Raw genomic sequence first — 16912 nt, forward strand, 5'->3', positions numbered from 1 at the left:
TGAAAATGAGATTGTAAAAAGTTGCAAACAGTTTTACCTACCTGTAGTCGATGGATTCCATGTTCCATTGATTTGACATAACGAAATTAGTGTTGTGAGCAAAAGTTTGATATAATATTAGAAACATTCGTAAAAGTAGCTTTATCGCTCTAAGTTTCTTATCTTATAGCCACCTGCAGTCATGTGAAAAAATGTTCGTCTAGTTTCGGCTTTTACCGTATACCCAGCAAGAAATGAGACCGACGGGTACCCCCAACATGTCTAATACAATAGACATACATGTACATATTTCTTTCCTGCATAGATTGTATTGAATTGATTGTACTAGACTTTCATCCAGGCGTTCAAAATGCAGGTTTGTCTGCTCTTGTATCGTGAATGGTCTAACATGGCATCCTGTGTGCCCTGTACTATAAATCCTGTTTCCACAATAGAACTTTCCTTTCCAAGCTCACATGCGTCAATCAATTAGAGTGGGTGATGTTATGACTCGCTGACTGAACAAAGTCCGTACCCTGCCATCGAATGTTACGGCTGCAGCTTGAAATAATGTGCGCCTTTGCAAGCCACCGCACAGCGGCTGCAGCAAAAACATATCAACCGGTTCGTTTAACTGCTAGCCGTAGTCAAGCATTTGGAGACGCAGCCTCGCATCGCACTGAAGTTGAAGGTCGCCAACCTGTGACATTGTTGCTTACAATAATACAACGACACAAACACATAGACTCCGTGTATACGTGGCTCGACACATAGCTGCCTACCGTGGAGGTCATGTTCAAGGAAGTGGATCGCTAAAATAATTCTTTTTCCAACGAGAGATATCTTGACCGAAATAAAATTCACCGTGGCACAACCATCAGATACGATTGGTAAGTTGACGAACGTAGAGGCTCAATAAACGTTCTGGATTGGCCATGGGAACAACAATATGTAAGGCGCTCTCTGTGATGAAGCAAATGTGCAGTGATTGATGCTTGCCAAAGCACAACAAGGACAGTGGTGGACATGTTGTTATGTGGTAATGTTATTCATTCTCCATCGGGAAGTGCAAAGGGCAGGGTGTGAGTTAACATGGTCATGGCAGTTGGGGAAGAGGAGGGGCGTGTCAGCAATATCCCCATGGGGGAGGGAAAGCTTAGCCCTTTTTTAAAGAAGCTCGCTGGTTCCTTATGGACGGGATGGCCGGTGGGTTGAACAAGACACATCAACTCACCTCAGCCTCATTCGATTTTTAGCTGTGTGGAGTAATTATGTCAGGTTATGAATGTACCAACCGATTCGTTGCTTCATCAAGGAATGATTAGGTCTACTGTATTGAAATACACGACTAACTTAAAGTTAATGTATGAGCGTTACACTGTAGAGGTTGGGGGAATTGGGGGTCTGAACACACACCGCACACTTTCTGGTAAATGGGGATGGGCCGCCAAATTATCCAAGCGCCGCGCCGTTAGGCGCACAACACCACTGTGTGTTATTAATAGGTCATTTCAATATCAAAACTTTTAAACGTCAAAAGTAAAGAAAGACACCTGTAAAGCTCAATTTATCTATGAGTTAATACACAAGAGTTAATCTTTTTTGATGAACGGGTGTCGCCGATACCACTTCTTTTATTTCCCCAAAGACGCAGGCAATCTCCCCCCCCCCACTGGCTTGCATGAATTTAAACCAGAGCTTTGGTTAGCACCCTACTTGATGAAGGCATAATGCTACAGGAAAACCTGTCGGGGCTCTATTTAAATGATCTACAGGAATTTACCCAGAGAGCAATTGACGTAAAACGATGTATTTACCCAAGGATGGTTTTCACACACATTAGTAGACTTAGTCCGTATCAACCAACTTTCGTTTCATTTATCGATGGTGAATAATGTTGATTTTCATTTAATTCAAGACCTTTCAATGGTTTTCTATGAACCAGAAAATGGCAACAGGATCAGCAGTGAGTTCAGCTCTAGAGACGATCAGCAGACATCATCTCGAATGCCCCATTTGTAGTGAGAGATTCCAACGACCCAAGATACTGGACTGTCTGCATAGTTTCTGTGAGCAATGTCTGCTGACATACTGCAGCACGAAGCACCAGGGCTGTACAGAGATTCCTTGCCCCGTGTGTCGACAAGAGACACAACTTCCGGAGGCGGGGGTTAGAGGCCTGAAAACCAACTTATATCTGATCGGTCTGGTTGAGGAGATTGAACTACAGGAAAAGTTGGCGTGCTCGGGTGACACGAAGCTGCGGTGTGAGATTTGCGTTCAAGAAAATGAGGCAACGCATCGCTGTCAGGATTGCAAACAGAACATCTGTTCAGTTTGTTGGAAAATGCATCTACGATTTGCTGTCTCACAATGTCACACAGTATCTACTCTGGAAGACATTCGGGAAATGAAGATAACATTGAAAACCAAATCTGCAATAACTCATCCGACATGCACGACCCACGAGGGTGAAGTGACGCGATTCTTCTGCACAACTTGCGAGATATTAATCTGTCAAGATTGTACTGTAATAGGCCACTGCAAACCGCAACACGCATACATTGATATAAAACAGGCCACTTCAACATACAAAGAGTCATTAGCTGACTTGTTTTCCCCCCTCGAGAAGATCCTGAATGAACTCCAAGAATCTCTTGAGATAGTTTCAAAAATGAAACACGACCTAGATATCAGAGTAGAAAACGTAATTTTAGTAGTGCATACCAAGGCAGCTGAGATAAGAGAAGAGGTCACTGCTCAAGAAAATCGCATCATCCATGAAATCACAAATATCCAAAGCGATCGTCTGCAAAAACTGGCAGAATATAAGAAAACAATGAGTTTGGCATCGGAGAGAATACAGCATTCATTGGAGACAGCAAGAGAGGTGACAAGGACGGCAGCGGATAGTGAGTTCCTCTCACTCTACGCAACAATCAACAAAGACTTGAAATTGTTGGCAGGTCAAACTATTCCCAGAGTTGACAAGAGGATTGGATTTCTGAAGTTTAAGCCGAGTAAGGGGGTAGGTGACATCAGTCTGGGCAACGTGATGACGGAAGAAAAGTGGGAGCAGCGATGTGTGTTTGGTCGCAAGGGAAGCGGTCCAGGAGAGTTTGATGGGGCTTGGGGTATTGCTGCTCGTCAGCCTGATGAGGTTGCAGTGGCTGAAATCTGGAACAAACGAGTTGTGAACTGCAGCATCGATGGTAACCAGAAAAGCACAATCCCGATGGAAGAAAGTAAGTTTGTGTATGAACTGCTAACAAACGATACACTGGTGCTTTGTTTTTTTTTTGTAAAAATATTATCATTTATTTCGGAATGGGAGACTTTGAGACGTATGGTGGCGGTAGACAAACCGGTCCTTCTCCTCGGTTGTGCGCGTGCTCAGAACTAACACGAATTCCTAGAACTGCACGCGCATGCCCAGATCAACCAAAAAGGACAGTTGTGTCTGCCGCCACTGTGCGTCTCAAAGTCTCCCATTGCTCGGTGTCAAACAGCGACGTGTCAAGCCTTTGGTGTGTGGGTACCCTTGAGTTTGTATACCTATTCAAATCGTGCACCTATAAAAATAGGGGACAATAGGAACCACGGTTGCTGAAGAGTAAGTTAGTACTTGCAAATGTACTGATTACTTTCTTTCCTACTCACCTATGACGTAATCTAAAACAAACAGGCTAAACAACCCGTCGGTTGGGGGCAAGTTGCCGTCGCTGGATACGCCACTGGTGTCAAGCCACATAACAAGTCTAAAGGCTTTTGCATAGTCACATGGTACCCAGACGGAGGAGGCTCTAAGAGAAAAAAAATGATTGGCATGTTTATTTCTCCAGGTATTGCAGGATATGTCATTCAAAGAATGTTCAACTCTCCAGAAAGACTACAGGGCAGTTTAGTTGCGCAATGCATGGTTTCTTAAAAACAAATCCAGTGAACCTCAATTCCGGATCAAACATTTTTAAAGGGAGCGCAAACAGCCCAAAGAGGATTTTTTGTGGGCGGGGAAATGCAAAAAAAAATTATTCATTTTTGGGTCACAATTAATGGGGTAAACATCAAATATATGAGGTTTTTGAAGTGGTTACGTATTATTTGTTTTCTGTAATGCTTCAAGTGAATGAAATGTTTTCTATTTAACCTTTTAAGCATTCAGGGAAATATAATATGTGCTTCGAATTGTTGGACACGTTTCATCTACACAGTGGGTCATGATCAACATTTCGTCCCGTAAAGGCTCAAAGTGCGTTTCTGTTTTTGTGAAGTATCTATTTGCCAGCGTTCATTCGTCCATGTTTAAATACTATGCAGCACAGGTAGTGGGCGGTAACGGGGAGAACGCCCTCTTGCTCCTTATTTTGATGGGAAACTTACTTTCTATTCCTAAAGTTGTTGCCACACGACCGAGTGTTCTAGTATATTAATATTACGAATATTTTAACGCAAGCCTGACAACAACAAAGGTTGAGAAGTGACTCCGGCTGGGCTTATTGTCGTGAGGGAAGGAAAAATTCCAAATTCCACGGACTCGCCAGACAGGGAGGGGGAGGCTTCAATATACATTCTACATGAATCCTTGTTCACTTGCTGTGTATGGACGTAGCTACACGTTTAGCTGTTTTTTGTCTCTTCTTCCAAGAACTTCATGTAGCGGAAGGGTTTCAGCAACAAATAAGTTTCAGTATTAAGCACGTACACATTTGACTATTGAACTCGTTGGTATAATGGTATTTATATCACGAGAGGGCGCTCCGTTGTTCTAAATTGAGTACCTGGTATCCGTATGTATGTACTAAAAATAGACCTTGTATCTGGGATGACGGTGTGTGACCTCGGGTCAGGGAGAACAATAGAATTGGGGTCTTCCGTTGGAACGTACGTAAAAAGTTGTCGTTTTGGGGAGTTGGGTTGTTGTTACATGTTGCTGACACTGGAAAACGACATGGCGCCCTGAGTGTCACGAGGGAAGACTCACCACTATATGTTTGCCAGGGGATAATTCTTGAATCAGGGGGGATACTCATCACTTTCACATCATTTATTTACCTGTACCTGCTGTGACTGACTGGAAGTCTACTCAAATTTTGGGAGAGCTGGAATAAATGCCAGAATCATCAAAATCAGACAGCCGTGTCTCAGGGCATCTGTTCGTCTGTCAAGAGACAATTGATACCCCGGCTCTACGCGGAGCCCCTCAACATACTACAGTTTTTGGTAACACGGATGGGGTGGTGTTGATGCAGGTTGGACGCTGGTGCTGTTGATTTTGACGGGTGATTTTCCAATTGCAGGCCGGGAGACTTCAAGCTGTGCGGTAGTGTGCTACGCCGAGGTACTGCGGCGGTGTACGGGGTTGCCAACCAACAGCCAGGCGGCGTGCGTTGGCCGGGCCGACGCGGGTGTGCTGAGCCAGGCGGAGGTTTGTGAGCTGGACCGGCGTAGAGCGTGCTGTACCTGTCGGCGTGCGGGGCCAAGGACGCGGAGCGGTCCGGTGTGTGGCAACGGAGGACGGAGTTCGTCGAGGATTTCTACCGCCAGGAAGCTGTCCATCTCCAAGACCAAGTGGACTGGACTGGACTTAAGTAGTAGTAAATTGCTTGAAGTTTGGTTCATGTAGCGGGTTGTTGCCCAATTGCTGTACATATACGTGGGATTCCAGTCAGTTGCAGGTAAAACTTGTTGACCTATTAATTGCAGTTGTAATTGTGATTTGGTTTTGTAATTTTGTAAAGTTACTGAGTAACGTTAGTGTACTTGTTGTATGGTGGTGTAATGGCGACCTCGGAGTCTGCTCTGGTCGAGCAGTTAGTTAAAGGGCTAACGGATGCTTTGAAGCAGAGCCGACCCACTGTACAGAGGCCAGTTAAGTTGTCATGTTTTTCCGGTAGGCCAGTAAAACCAGGGGATCCGACAGTCAAAGAATGGCTCGAGGAAGTTGAAATATATTGTCAACAGTGCAAGATACCTGGTTCGGAAAAAGCGCAAATTGTGTTGAACCATCTGAAGAGTACGGCGCGGGATGAGATCAAATGCCATGGAGAGGCAGGGTTAAATTTTGAGTCTCTCAAAAAACTTCTTCATAAGCACTTTGGGGGCTGGGAAACGGTTCAGTCATTGCATAAGGCATTGTATGAGCGTGTACAATTAGAAGATGAAACACTTATGGATTTTTCCAGGGTTCTGATCAGAATGTATGATCGGATACTGGAAGTGGCCTCTGACAGTGAGAAGGTTTCGCTGCAAGGTCTCCGCGACAAAGTTCTAATAGGACAGTTTGTGGCGGGGGCTAAGAGTCAGGGTGTCAGACTTGAGTTAAGGAGATTAGAGTTGTCCAAGTCTCAACAAACATTTCCTGAATTGCGTGATGCTGCGCTGGAGATTTTTCGTGACCTTGAGAGAGCTCCAAAGGCAAAGCGTGCTCAGACAAGGCAAGTCGTCGCAGATTGCGATGAGGAAACACATGATCAGAGATCTGATGTGTTTGTTAATAGTGCAATGGGGAGCAACGATCCCAAGCATAGTACAGAGTTGCAACAGATGTTGCAACAGCAGCATCAGATTATCAAGTGCCTGCAGGAACAGCAGGCCCAGTTGCAGAAGCAACAGGATCAAGTACTTGATCTTATGAAGCATTTGCTTCGTAGTCAGGAGTCTAAGGTTGTAGACAAGGGTGAAGTTGTGAAACCTTTTGGGAGGAAACAACTTGTTTGTTTCTCGTGCAAGCAACCAGGCCATTTTAAGAGTAGTTGTCCGAACCGAGACAGGAGTGCAAGCACTAGTAATAGTGGCACGCCAAGCCCTAAGGCTACAAACCCGGTTACTGTTCAGTCAGGGGGTGTGCAGCCACAAAGTAGGGGAGAGTTAAACTGACTCCCCTCACCACTGTGGGCCAAGTGGTTGAGGGATTTGAGAAAGAGGCCCCGCCCAAACTTCAGACTGATAAGGGAATGGGTTCCAATGTTAGGTCAGTAGATGAAGTCCTTGATAAACTGGTACGCACCAGTCCAAGGGCGCAGGTAGAATTGGCAGGTGTCCCAGTTAGCGTTGTTCTTGACACTGGGGCGGAAACCTCCCTTATAAGTGCAGCATTTTATAGGAGTAAATTGGCCGCACATGTGACCGGAGTGGAGCCCGTGGGTACCTATTTACGCGTGTTTGGCGTAGGACCTTGTGAGGTACCAGTTGAAGGATATGTCCAGATTCCCCTGAGGGTTTTCAACCAGACGGTTGAGGCACATTTCCTTGTAGTAAAAGAGAGCCCCGAGGTTGGTTTGGGGAGTGGGCGTGGCCCCGTTCTTTTGGGTTGCAATGTTTTGCACCAGTTAAGAAACATGGTGGTAGATCCCTCACACCGAGATGCAGAAGCATGGAATGTGACATTACAGTGGTATAATCTGACTAAAAGGGAGCCGGGTAGGGTTTCGGTAGAGCAAAAGAAGCCTGTAGTTGTCCGTACGGGGCGTTGCACGACATTTATTCCCCCAAGGGAAGTGCGTTCCGTAAAGTGTAATGTGCGTGTACCTTCAAATGTGTGGGAAGGGAAGACTGTGGTGCTAGAGGGAATTCGGGATAGAATTTCGGGAGGGGGAACAGCATCAGCTCAGTTGGATCCAGGGTTAAGCAGTGGCTTAAGGGTCTATGATGCATGTGAAGTTGTGCGTGGGAACAAGGTTAATGTTCTTGTAGCTAATATGGGTGCACAAATGTTAGCTATTCCCCCACATTCTCAGGTGGCATTCCTCAGTGAGGTGTCCCCAGCCGTTCAGGTTGATTGTGATTTGGAGGGTAGTCAAGTGAACGTTTCTGTCAATAGGATAATGACCCTGTCAGGTGATAGTTATTACGACACGGGTCCGGAGGAGCAGAGTCCTCCAGAGTCAGATTCAGTATTGGGGAGCGATGAACCACAGAAGTCTGAGATACATGTATATAAGGATGGAAGTTATTATCAGTTACCACCAGGAGTGGACTTAGGTTCATGTGATTTGAGTAGTGAAGAGCTAGATCGTGTTGTACATTTGATTCAGAAACACGATGCTGTATTTTCTAAGGATTCACTTGACTTGGGTACATGTGACAAAGTTCCACACAAGATACACACTGTTGATGAGGTGCCAGTGAGTCAACCGTATCGTAGGATACCTCCACAGTATATTGGAGAGGTTAAGGAGTTGCTTCAGAGGTTTTTGGAGCAGGGTATCATCCAGAGGAGTGGCAGTCCATATGCGAGTCCCATTGTTCTCGTTAAGAAACGGGATGGTGCTGTTCGCATATGTGTTGATTATCGGAGGCTAAACGCGAAGACGATACGCGACGCGTTCCCGCTGCCGCGTATCGATGAATCGTTGGAGGCTCTGCGTGGTGCGCGCTACTTTTCATCTCTCGATCTTGCGCACGGGTATCATCAGGTTGTAATGGATACGGAGTCCATTCCAAAGACTGCTTTTCGTGTTCCTTTTGGGTTATTCGAGTACACCCGGATGCCTTTCGGGCTTGTAAATGCACCGGGCACTTTTCAACGCACAATGGAAATGTGTTTAGGTGATATGAACCTCACCGAGCTTCTTATATATCTGGACGATATCCTTGTATTTTCTGGCGATGTAGAGGAACACATTAGTAGGCTAGGTAAAGTGTTCACCAGAATTGCTGACTTTGGATTGAAGGTAAAAGGGGGGAAGTGTCATTTCTTCCAGTCACAAGTAACTTACTTAGGACATGTTGTGAGTTCTGAAGGCATTTCTGTCGATGCCGACAAGGTCCAAAGGGTCAAAGACTGGCCGGTTCCCACAAGATCTGGGGAGCTGAGGTCGTTCTTAGGATTGGCAGGATATTATAGGAGGTTTATTGCCGGGTTTTCTAAGATTGCAGCACCTCTCCATGAGTTATTGCCCTCATTGGTCAAGGGAAAGCCAGTTGTGAATCAAAAGAAGTTTGAGTGGACAGCGGAGGCCGATGAGGCATTCTGTAGGTTGAAACAGGTGCTCACGGAGGCTCCGGTGCTTAAGTACCCAGATTTCACTAAGCCGTTTGTGCTGGAGGTCGATGCCTCATTGAAAGGCTTAGGGGCATGCCTCGCCCAAGAAGATGAGCAAGGGAGGCGACATCCAGTTGCTTACGCTAGCAGGGGGCTTAGGGGTGCTGAGCGTAATTATCCCGACTATAGTTCGTTTAAACTAGAGTTGTTAGCGTTAAAGTGGGCGATTGTCGATAAATTTCGTGATTACCTTGTGGGGGCGAGATTTACAGTGTTGACAGATCATAACCCTCTTGCACATCTAAAAACTGCAAAGTTAGGGGCGTGTGAGATGAGATGGGTTGCTCAACTTGCTGCATTTAACTTTGGCGTTCAGTTCAGGTCAGGGGTTAGTAATAAGTGTGCAGATGCTCTTAGCCGGTATCCTGGCCATTGTTATTGTTCAGCCAGTGAGGTTGAACAGGTGTTCCAGTCAATGGTACACTCCACTTCAGTTCCACTTCGGGTAGATGTCTCACGGGCTGCCGTTCGTGAGTCAAATGTGCAGGATCACTCTCCAAGCGGAAACCCGCCGAGTGTGTTTCCATCATGGACTTCAGACCAGTTGTCGGCCTTGCAAAAGGACGATCCGGAGTTAGGAATTGTTTGGAGGCGTTGGGAGGCAGGTTGGCGTCCAGGGGAGCCAGTGGCGGATTTGGGTTCTGAGTCACCCGAGTTGAAAGCGTGGGTGTGGCAGTGGCCGCGTTTTGTTGAACGTGACGGGGTTCTCTGCCGTCAGGTCAACGATCCATTGCATGGAGAGTTGTTTCAGATTTTACTGCCGGAATGTCTCATCCCTCGGGTGATGCAGGGTTGTCATGATGGATGGGGACATCAGGGTGTTACCAGGACTTGCTCACTCTTAAGGAGGCGAGTCTATTGGCCCAACATGGCTACCATGGTACGCCGTTATATTAGTCAGTGTAGGCAGTGTATAACCGCGAAGGCCATGGAACCTAAACCCAGGACGCCTATGCGTCACCTACTTGCGTTTAGACCGCTCGAGGTTGTGGCGATTGACTTTGTGAAGCTTGACAAGGGAAAGGGTGGTTATGAAGATGTTCTTGTCATTACAGATGTTTATACCAGATTTGTGCAGGCGGTACCTTGCAAAGATCAACTTGCTGTTACGGTAGCCAAAGCTCTTATACAGCATTGGTTCACTCGTTTCGGGATCCCTAGTAGAATACATAGCGATCAGGGAAGGAATTTCGAAGGGGAAGTAATCCGGGAACTTTGTGCTTTGTATGGGATAACTAAATCTAGAACAACACCCTATCACCCTGAAGGAAATTCACAGGCAGAACGGTTCAATAGAACATTGTTCGGATTAATCAAGTCCCTTAGTGAGCGGGATAGACGCAAGTGGCCTGAGTTCTTGGCTCATTTAGTGTTTGTATATAATGCCACGCCACATTGTGTGACTGGGGAGGCACCGTATACTCTCATGTTTGGGAGAGAACCAACTATTCCTTTAGATCAGCTTCTTGGGAAAACTGACAGTGATTGGGGCCAAGACTTTGTAAAAGAGCAGTCACAGTTAATTGATAGAGCTAACGAACTAGTCAGTGATAGAGTAGCTAAGGTTTGTAACCGTAACAAGGCTGCTTACGATGTGAAAGCTACTACAAAACCTATTGGAACTGGTACACAAGTGTTGTTGAAGAAATGTGCATTTCGGGGGCGACACAAATTGGCAAATGCATATGAGAGCACACCCTATGTAGTTGTTGGAGTTAATGACCATGGTGATGTGTATCACATCCGACCATTACTGGGAGGGGAACAAAAGAGTGTTCACAGAAGGTTGTTACGGGTTTGTCCGCCAGAATTTGGGGAGTCAAGCAGTAGTAGTGAAACTGAGTCAGATGACTCTGATTGGGGTTTTATTGAAACCAGTGGTAATGCTGCAGAGCAGACTCTGAGTTCGGGTGCGAAGCTGGTTGACCAACAGAAAGTAGGGGAGCCAGCCACGGGGTCTAGTAGGGATGTAAAGCCTCTTTGGAGATCCAAGCGGAGTACCCGTGGGAAGCATAAGAACCCATTTCATTTGCCAAGGTCAGCGGTGCGCTGAGTATTTAATACCAAGGGTTGGTTGGTAGTTCCCTGTGTATGGCTGAAGGTTGGTTTAAAGGCCGACTGTTGGGAAGGACTGGGGTATCCAGCTTCCTTGCGGGCGCCCCAACTGGATAGCAGCGCAGTGTCTACAGCCACCGTAGTCAGGTTTGTGGTTAATCATTGGGTGTAATCAAGCGGGCAATGTGTGTTGGTGAGTCCCACTACCAATGGAAGTAGTTCACATGTTTGTATTGTTTGGACATAGTTTTGTTAAACGCCTTCGCCACCAGCGTGGATATTTTGATATTGAGTTGTCGAGAGGTACTTATTCGATAAAGTGTCTTGGGGAGGGTGGTCTCACAATTGGCCGTGTGCTAAGAGACCCTCAGCGATATTTGAATCAACTTAGGGAGGCTTCACCTAAGGTGCTTATTCTTGATCTGGGAACCAATGATCTGTGTTCTAGGGAGAATAGTCCGGAGGCGGTACATGTCTCTATGTGTAAATTAGTTAAAGAGTTTTCAAGTTGGGGTATTACGCCAGAGGTTGTTGTATTCTTACCCGTTTTACCACGAACAAGTGGCATGAGAAGTTACCAAGTTTCATTAGAAGAGTTCAATGAAAGAGTACAATGTTTCAATGAGTTGCTAGAGTGTTCAACATTCACAGAGGATAGATGGTGGCTGTGGCGACACAGGTCCCTGAGAAATCCTAGTTTTATCCTTGACGGGGTACACTTAAACCAGTTGGGTATGATGCATTACGAGAAGACACTCAGCCGGCTTGTTAAGTTTTTTGAATTTCGAGTTTTGTAAATTGACCAAAAAAACCCCTCTGGGTCTACTTTCTAACTTGATGTATGTCAGTATTCTGCTTTGCTAAGAGTAGCAAGAGTTATCATTGTACAAATGGACACATTGTGTTACATGGTCTGTTCTGCTGTTTATTTAACTGAAATTGTTAAAAAAATCATAGTTTGTATTGATTAGTAATCCCTGCGATCTTCAGGCGCAGATCGTTAAAGTAGGGGAGGATGTAGCGGAAGGGTTTCAGCAACAAATAAGTTTCAGTATTAAGCACGTACACATTTGACTATTGAACTCGTTGGTATAATGGTATTTATATCACGAGAGGGCGCTCCGTTGTTCTAAATTGAGTACCTGGTATCCGTATGTATGTACTAAAAATAGACCTTGTATCTGGGAAGACGGTGTGTGACCTCGGGTCAGGGAGAACAATAGAATTGGGGTCTTCCGTTGGAACGTACGTAAAAAGTTGTCGTTTTGGGGAGTTGGGTTGTTGTTACATGTTGCTGACACTGGAAAACGACATGGCGCCCTGAGTGTCACGAGGGAAGACTCACCACTATATGTTTGCCAGGGGATAATTCTTGAATCAGGGGGGATACTCATCACTTTCACATCATTTATTTACCTGTACCTGCTGTGACTGACTGGAAGTCTACTCAAATTTTGGGAGAGCTGGAATAAATGCCAGAATCATCAAAATCAGACAGCCGTGTCTCAGGGCATCTGTTCGTCTGTCAAGAGACAATTGATACCCCGGCTCTACGCGGAGCCCCTCAACATACTACATTCATATTGATTGCTTCGTAATAAATAATTCCAGGTTCCTGGGATTTATTTGTCGAGGAAAGGACAAGTGTTGATCCTAGGTCTCTGGCTTTATAACTCTTCATGAACGTAGTTGGTTGGTTGATGCTTTTCTTTTTGTCTTTCAACTCCAAACAGGGCCACTTGGCATTGCAGCTACACGCACCGGCAATCGCTTAGCGGTTATTGAGGAGAACGCATCCCACGTGAAAGTCTTTGACAAGGACAATACGCTGGCTTTCCAGTTCCCCACAGTGCCACCGAGTGAGGTCGGTAAGACCGCAGTGGACCTCCAGAGTGTAGCAGTCAAGACGGATGGGACCATTGTGGTAGGTGATGTCAAGAGGATGGTGCTGACCGAACACAGCCCCACTGATGGCGAACTCAGAAGCACCATCCCAGTCAAGATTGAACCTCGTTATGTCGCTGTTGACAGCAATGATCGAGTTGTAATCAGTGACTGTGAACAGTTAGTCGGTGTTGTTGATGGGAATGGTGATACACTGTTCACCATCAAACCTATCATCAATGGTGAGGTAGTTAGACGCTGTACTGGTGTATGCGCAGATAGCACAGGCGTCTATGTTGCAATGCATAATGACAGTGACACTGGTCATATCCACCACTATGACCCTCAAGGTGGCTTTCTCCACTGCATCGCAGAGGGTCTGCACTGGCCCATGGGAATCACATTCACAGCAGATGGGCAACTGGCAGTTGGAGACTACTACTCAGTGAAGATTTATGACTTTGTTTAATGTAACACAAAAAGTCGATTTCCTTCCGCTTTCTTCAGGAGGAAACAGCAGTAGCATTAGTCGGAAATGTTGCCGTGTGAACAACATTGCATTTAATTTCATCACTTCTTTTTTTATAGAAAATTAGATCCACAAAGGTTTGCGTAGGCTTACTGCATAGCAGAAATGGAAAGCAAACTACATCAAAATTTCTTTGAGACGGGATTTAAAAGTATGGGAGCTACATAAAGTGCTTATCATTTAAACAAATTTCCTTTGTTAGTTTTGCATTGTTAACTATATTTTCTCTCGACATATGAATTATTTTCATAGATCCATTTAACAGTAGTAAATGTATCCCAATATTGGTGAGTTGTGCCTACCGCAAGCGCTCACAGGAGATATGGGAAGTTGTTAGCTTGTCTCATCAAAAGAATCAGACTCATTTTAATGCAAACATCTTGCAGGGGATTATCAAATTGAGGAGAGTATAAAAACTGAAAAATAATATATGAAGTCAAATTGTTCTCATTGAGATTTACATAAAATTGTAATGTTCTCAAAGCTTACTTTGTTTAAGTAGTGGAATAGCGAAGATCTCATCATTTAAATAGTGAAGTACATTTGTAAAAGTCGATGTGGAACTCACGTTAGGAGGAATATTCCCCTCATAACTAAACTGTCCCTTTGTGTTGAACCGCCTTATTCTTATTTGTGGTTGAATGTATATTACGAATTAATACCTCGTTAAAACAGGCCCAATGTCACCATTTGGAGGAGAGTTATATTAATTCAGTCCCCTTTGCAACTCCTTTCAAAATAAAATTCATTTCGTTTTCTTTTGAACTCAAATGAAAGTTTTGTTGGGGAAAGTATTTGTTTTTCTCTGTGACAGAGGCAAAAGCAAGATGAAATTTAGGTTAAAAAGCTTTATTGGCAAAGTGCTTAATTGTTGTGGATTTTATTTACATAGTTTTAATCACTGACAGCAACAATATTCCACTTACAGAATATAAACGTTTTCCAAGACTATGCCTGAGTATTATTTAAAGGCTACATGACCTTTTCGTTTTTTTAAATGTGAATATTTATCATGACGTAGGTAATTTACATTGTAACGGTTATTTGCATGTCTGTGGGTAACGTTGTTACTTTTCGGCTGACCTCCTTGAATGCTTCCTGCACAAGGAATGGTTGAACACGCATCTAAACCTCTACCAAATAAAAAAGCTAAGTCCCAAGACTCGTTTTGACAGTGGACAGATTTACTGGATTATCCGTATGGCTGTATAGTTGCCCCTTGTACTATGTAGTGATATGAAGTAAGCCGTACGTTATCAGTAATCAAGAAGTCTTGGGGCGTATCAAGAACCAGACCCGTAATACGACAGCTCTCCAGGAAGTTTGTGAGAGAGCTGTTAAAGGGTGCCATAATTGAGGTTATTTAATTACTCCTGGTTGTTTGTCAGCGCGTGACATATGATCTGGTTGTCAGCAACGAAATCGGACAGTCTAAAGGAAAACCCTTTTGGGTATTTCATAATTTTTGTGATAAAGTCTGAAATGTAGGGACATTGCTGTTGCAGTATGAATAAAATGTACGTAGTCTGTGTTTGATAGAAGAGCTTTGCATATCGACTGCTTTCATTTAATACTTTGTTTCTTCAAGATATGGAATTTCTTCCTTCTAGGCTGTAGTTTCTGAGGATGCCTACATGTATGTATGACAGTACCCCGGGTAGTTAGATGGGTCAATACATCAAAGTTGAGTATTACAAGCAACATCTTGTGTGTCTCTCTACGTCTACATACCACGTCCGGTGCTTGTTGCATTCACGTTGAGAATGGCTTTCCTGTCCCGTCCCATTTCAACCATGTTGATCCTATAATTCTAGATATCCGTTTTGTTCCCTATCACATTAGTACTTGGCAACTAAATTGAAATCCGTAGAGAGAGTATCTCGAACATCAAGCATGTGTAAATATTAATACGCCTTTAGTTTTGTTTTTGGTAGCCGATCTGTTACGGGAATACAAACAAACTGACCTCAGGAAAGAGCTTGGCCTTTTGCGCAGAATGCTGGTTTTCCAGAGCATTCAAGCGCACAGATCCGGACCGTTAGGTCTGAGGGAACTTTTCTGGACCGTACAGAGCGAAATTCAGCGACTTGCGGGTCATTTTTACGAGATCGACAAAGAATGAATAATCTGGTCACACCCAAGTACGGTTGTTGTCCCAACTCAAGATTACCATTCCAACCAATAGGTGCAGTGTGGCCGATCACACTGCATTAATATACGTTGTTACGATCCGACTGTACGAACTGTCAGTCCCTAGAAACAAATTGTTTCTCTACGTGTACAAATAGTTGAATTGGAGCTAAAAGGGAGACTGAATTGACAAAGCCGGAAGTTGAAGTTTGTGTCACTGAAGCTTCAGGCCTAGAAACGTATCGTAAAAACCAGCGTCGGTCTATGTTGTACTATTTTCCATACATTGATCGTGTATCTTTACACCACACCCTGTCGGCGCCATTTTCCAAAAACATATCGAGTTGAACCTGTCAAAACTCTCGTACGGGTGCGAGTTTTTCTTTGCAGTAACGGAACAATCTCACCAAACGTCTTCACAAATCAACTGATTCAGTTTAATTAAAAGTAAAGCTGACTTCTGAATGTTGAGTGAAACAAATTTCATGAAAGAATAATACTGCTCTTTAGTAACAAAACATTATACATTTTTAAACGTAGAATGAACCTTCGAGTAAAATGTGAATTTCAGAGAGCGGAAACCTTTTTTGAGAGTGATTACTGACCTGCAATATGAATTAGCGTTGAAGTAAAAACACAAAGGACGTTTTCTCCATCAGTCTTATGTTGTTTGTTGTTCCCGACGTCATCACGTACACATTCATTTGATCGATTCATTTATTGTACAAGACCTCTCCTTGATACAGGTGAGATTTGTCTTCAAGAATAAAATGGTTCCAAACGACTGTTCCCGTGGGCCGTCTTTGTTTATCTGAATTACTGTCTGTGGTGTTGTTGTGTTTCTCCCCAGGCAGTCGCCCACGTTGACGAAAAGGCTCATTTGGTATTTTGGAAAAATTATAGAGCTTTGTGGAACCTCTATGGGCGCCCTTTTTACACTGCTTTATTTTTGTAAATTTATCTGAAACATATGACAATCAATACAGTACCGGGGTAATGGTGCAGTGACGTGGGACTGAACAATGTCCGTACCCGGTTTCCTAGTCTTACGGCTGCGGTGTGAAATAACAAATGTGCTTATGCAAGCCACTGCCTAACGGCTGCAGCCATTCCATATTAGCCTGTTTGGTACTCCTAGCCATAGCCAATCATTTCATAGCCAACCTCTCATCGAACTGAAGTTGAAGGTCACCAACCTGTGACATTATTGTTTACGTCGTGAGTGGCGCTCATGAGTCAGTTCACAGACGTGTGTAGCCACGCACATACATGTAGACCTACTCTGAACGCCA

The 16912-nt window shown here is 44.4% G+C and overlaps 1 protein-coding gene and 1 long non-coding RNA gene across 8 annotated transcripts in view; one reads left to right on the forward strand and one right to left on the reverse strand.

Moving 5' to 3' along the window:
- The window catches only part of LOC110990533 (uncharacterized), a 270020-nt gene that overhangs the window by 33118 nt on the left and 219990 nt on the right, over nt 1–16912 (reverse strand). The window lies entirely within an intron of this gene.
- On the forward strand, nt 877–15033 carry LOC147797880 (E3 ubiquitin-protein ligase TRIM45-like). Its single transcript, XM_087142140.1, has 3 exons — nt 877–1018; nt 1925–3224; nt 12811–15033. Exons 1-3 carry the CDS (start codon nt 971–973, stop codon nt 13428–13430), a joined length of 1968 nt encoding a protein of 655 aa, XP_086998266.1. The 5' UTR covers nt 877–970; the 3' UTR covers nt 13431–15033.

This window comes from Acanthaster planci, linkage group LG10 (assembly GCF_054643075.1).
Source record: "Acanthaster planci isolate LZ-2023a linkage group LG10, COTS_SCS, whole genome shotgun sequence".
NCBI classification, from domain to species: domain Eukaryota; kingdom Metazoa; phylum Echinodermata; class Asteroidea; order Valvatida; family Acanthasteridae; genus Acanthaster; species Acanthaster planci.

Bases quoted from the DNA above. Each gene is read 5' to 3' on its own strand.
- LOC147797880 (XM_087142140.1), top strand. From the start codon at position 971: ATGCTTGCCAAAGCACAACAAGGACAGTGGTGGACATGTTGTTATGTG. The intron at 1,019-1,924 runs GTAATGTTATTC...TCTATGAACCAG, and splicing joins GGTGGACATGTTGTTATGTG to AAAATGGCAACAGGATCAGC. The intron at 3,225-12,810 runs GTAAGTTTGTGT...AACTCCAAACAG, and splicing joins CACAATCCCGATGGAAGAAA to GGCCACTTGGCATTGCAGCT.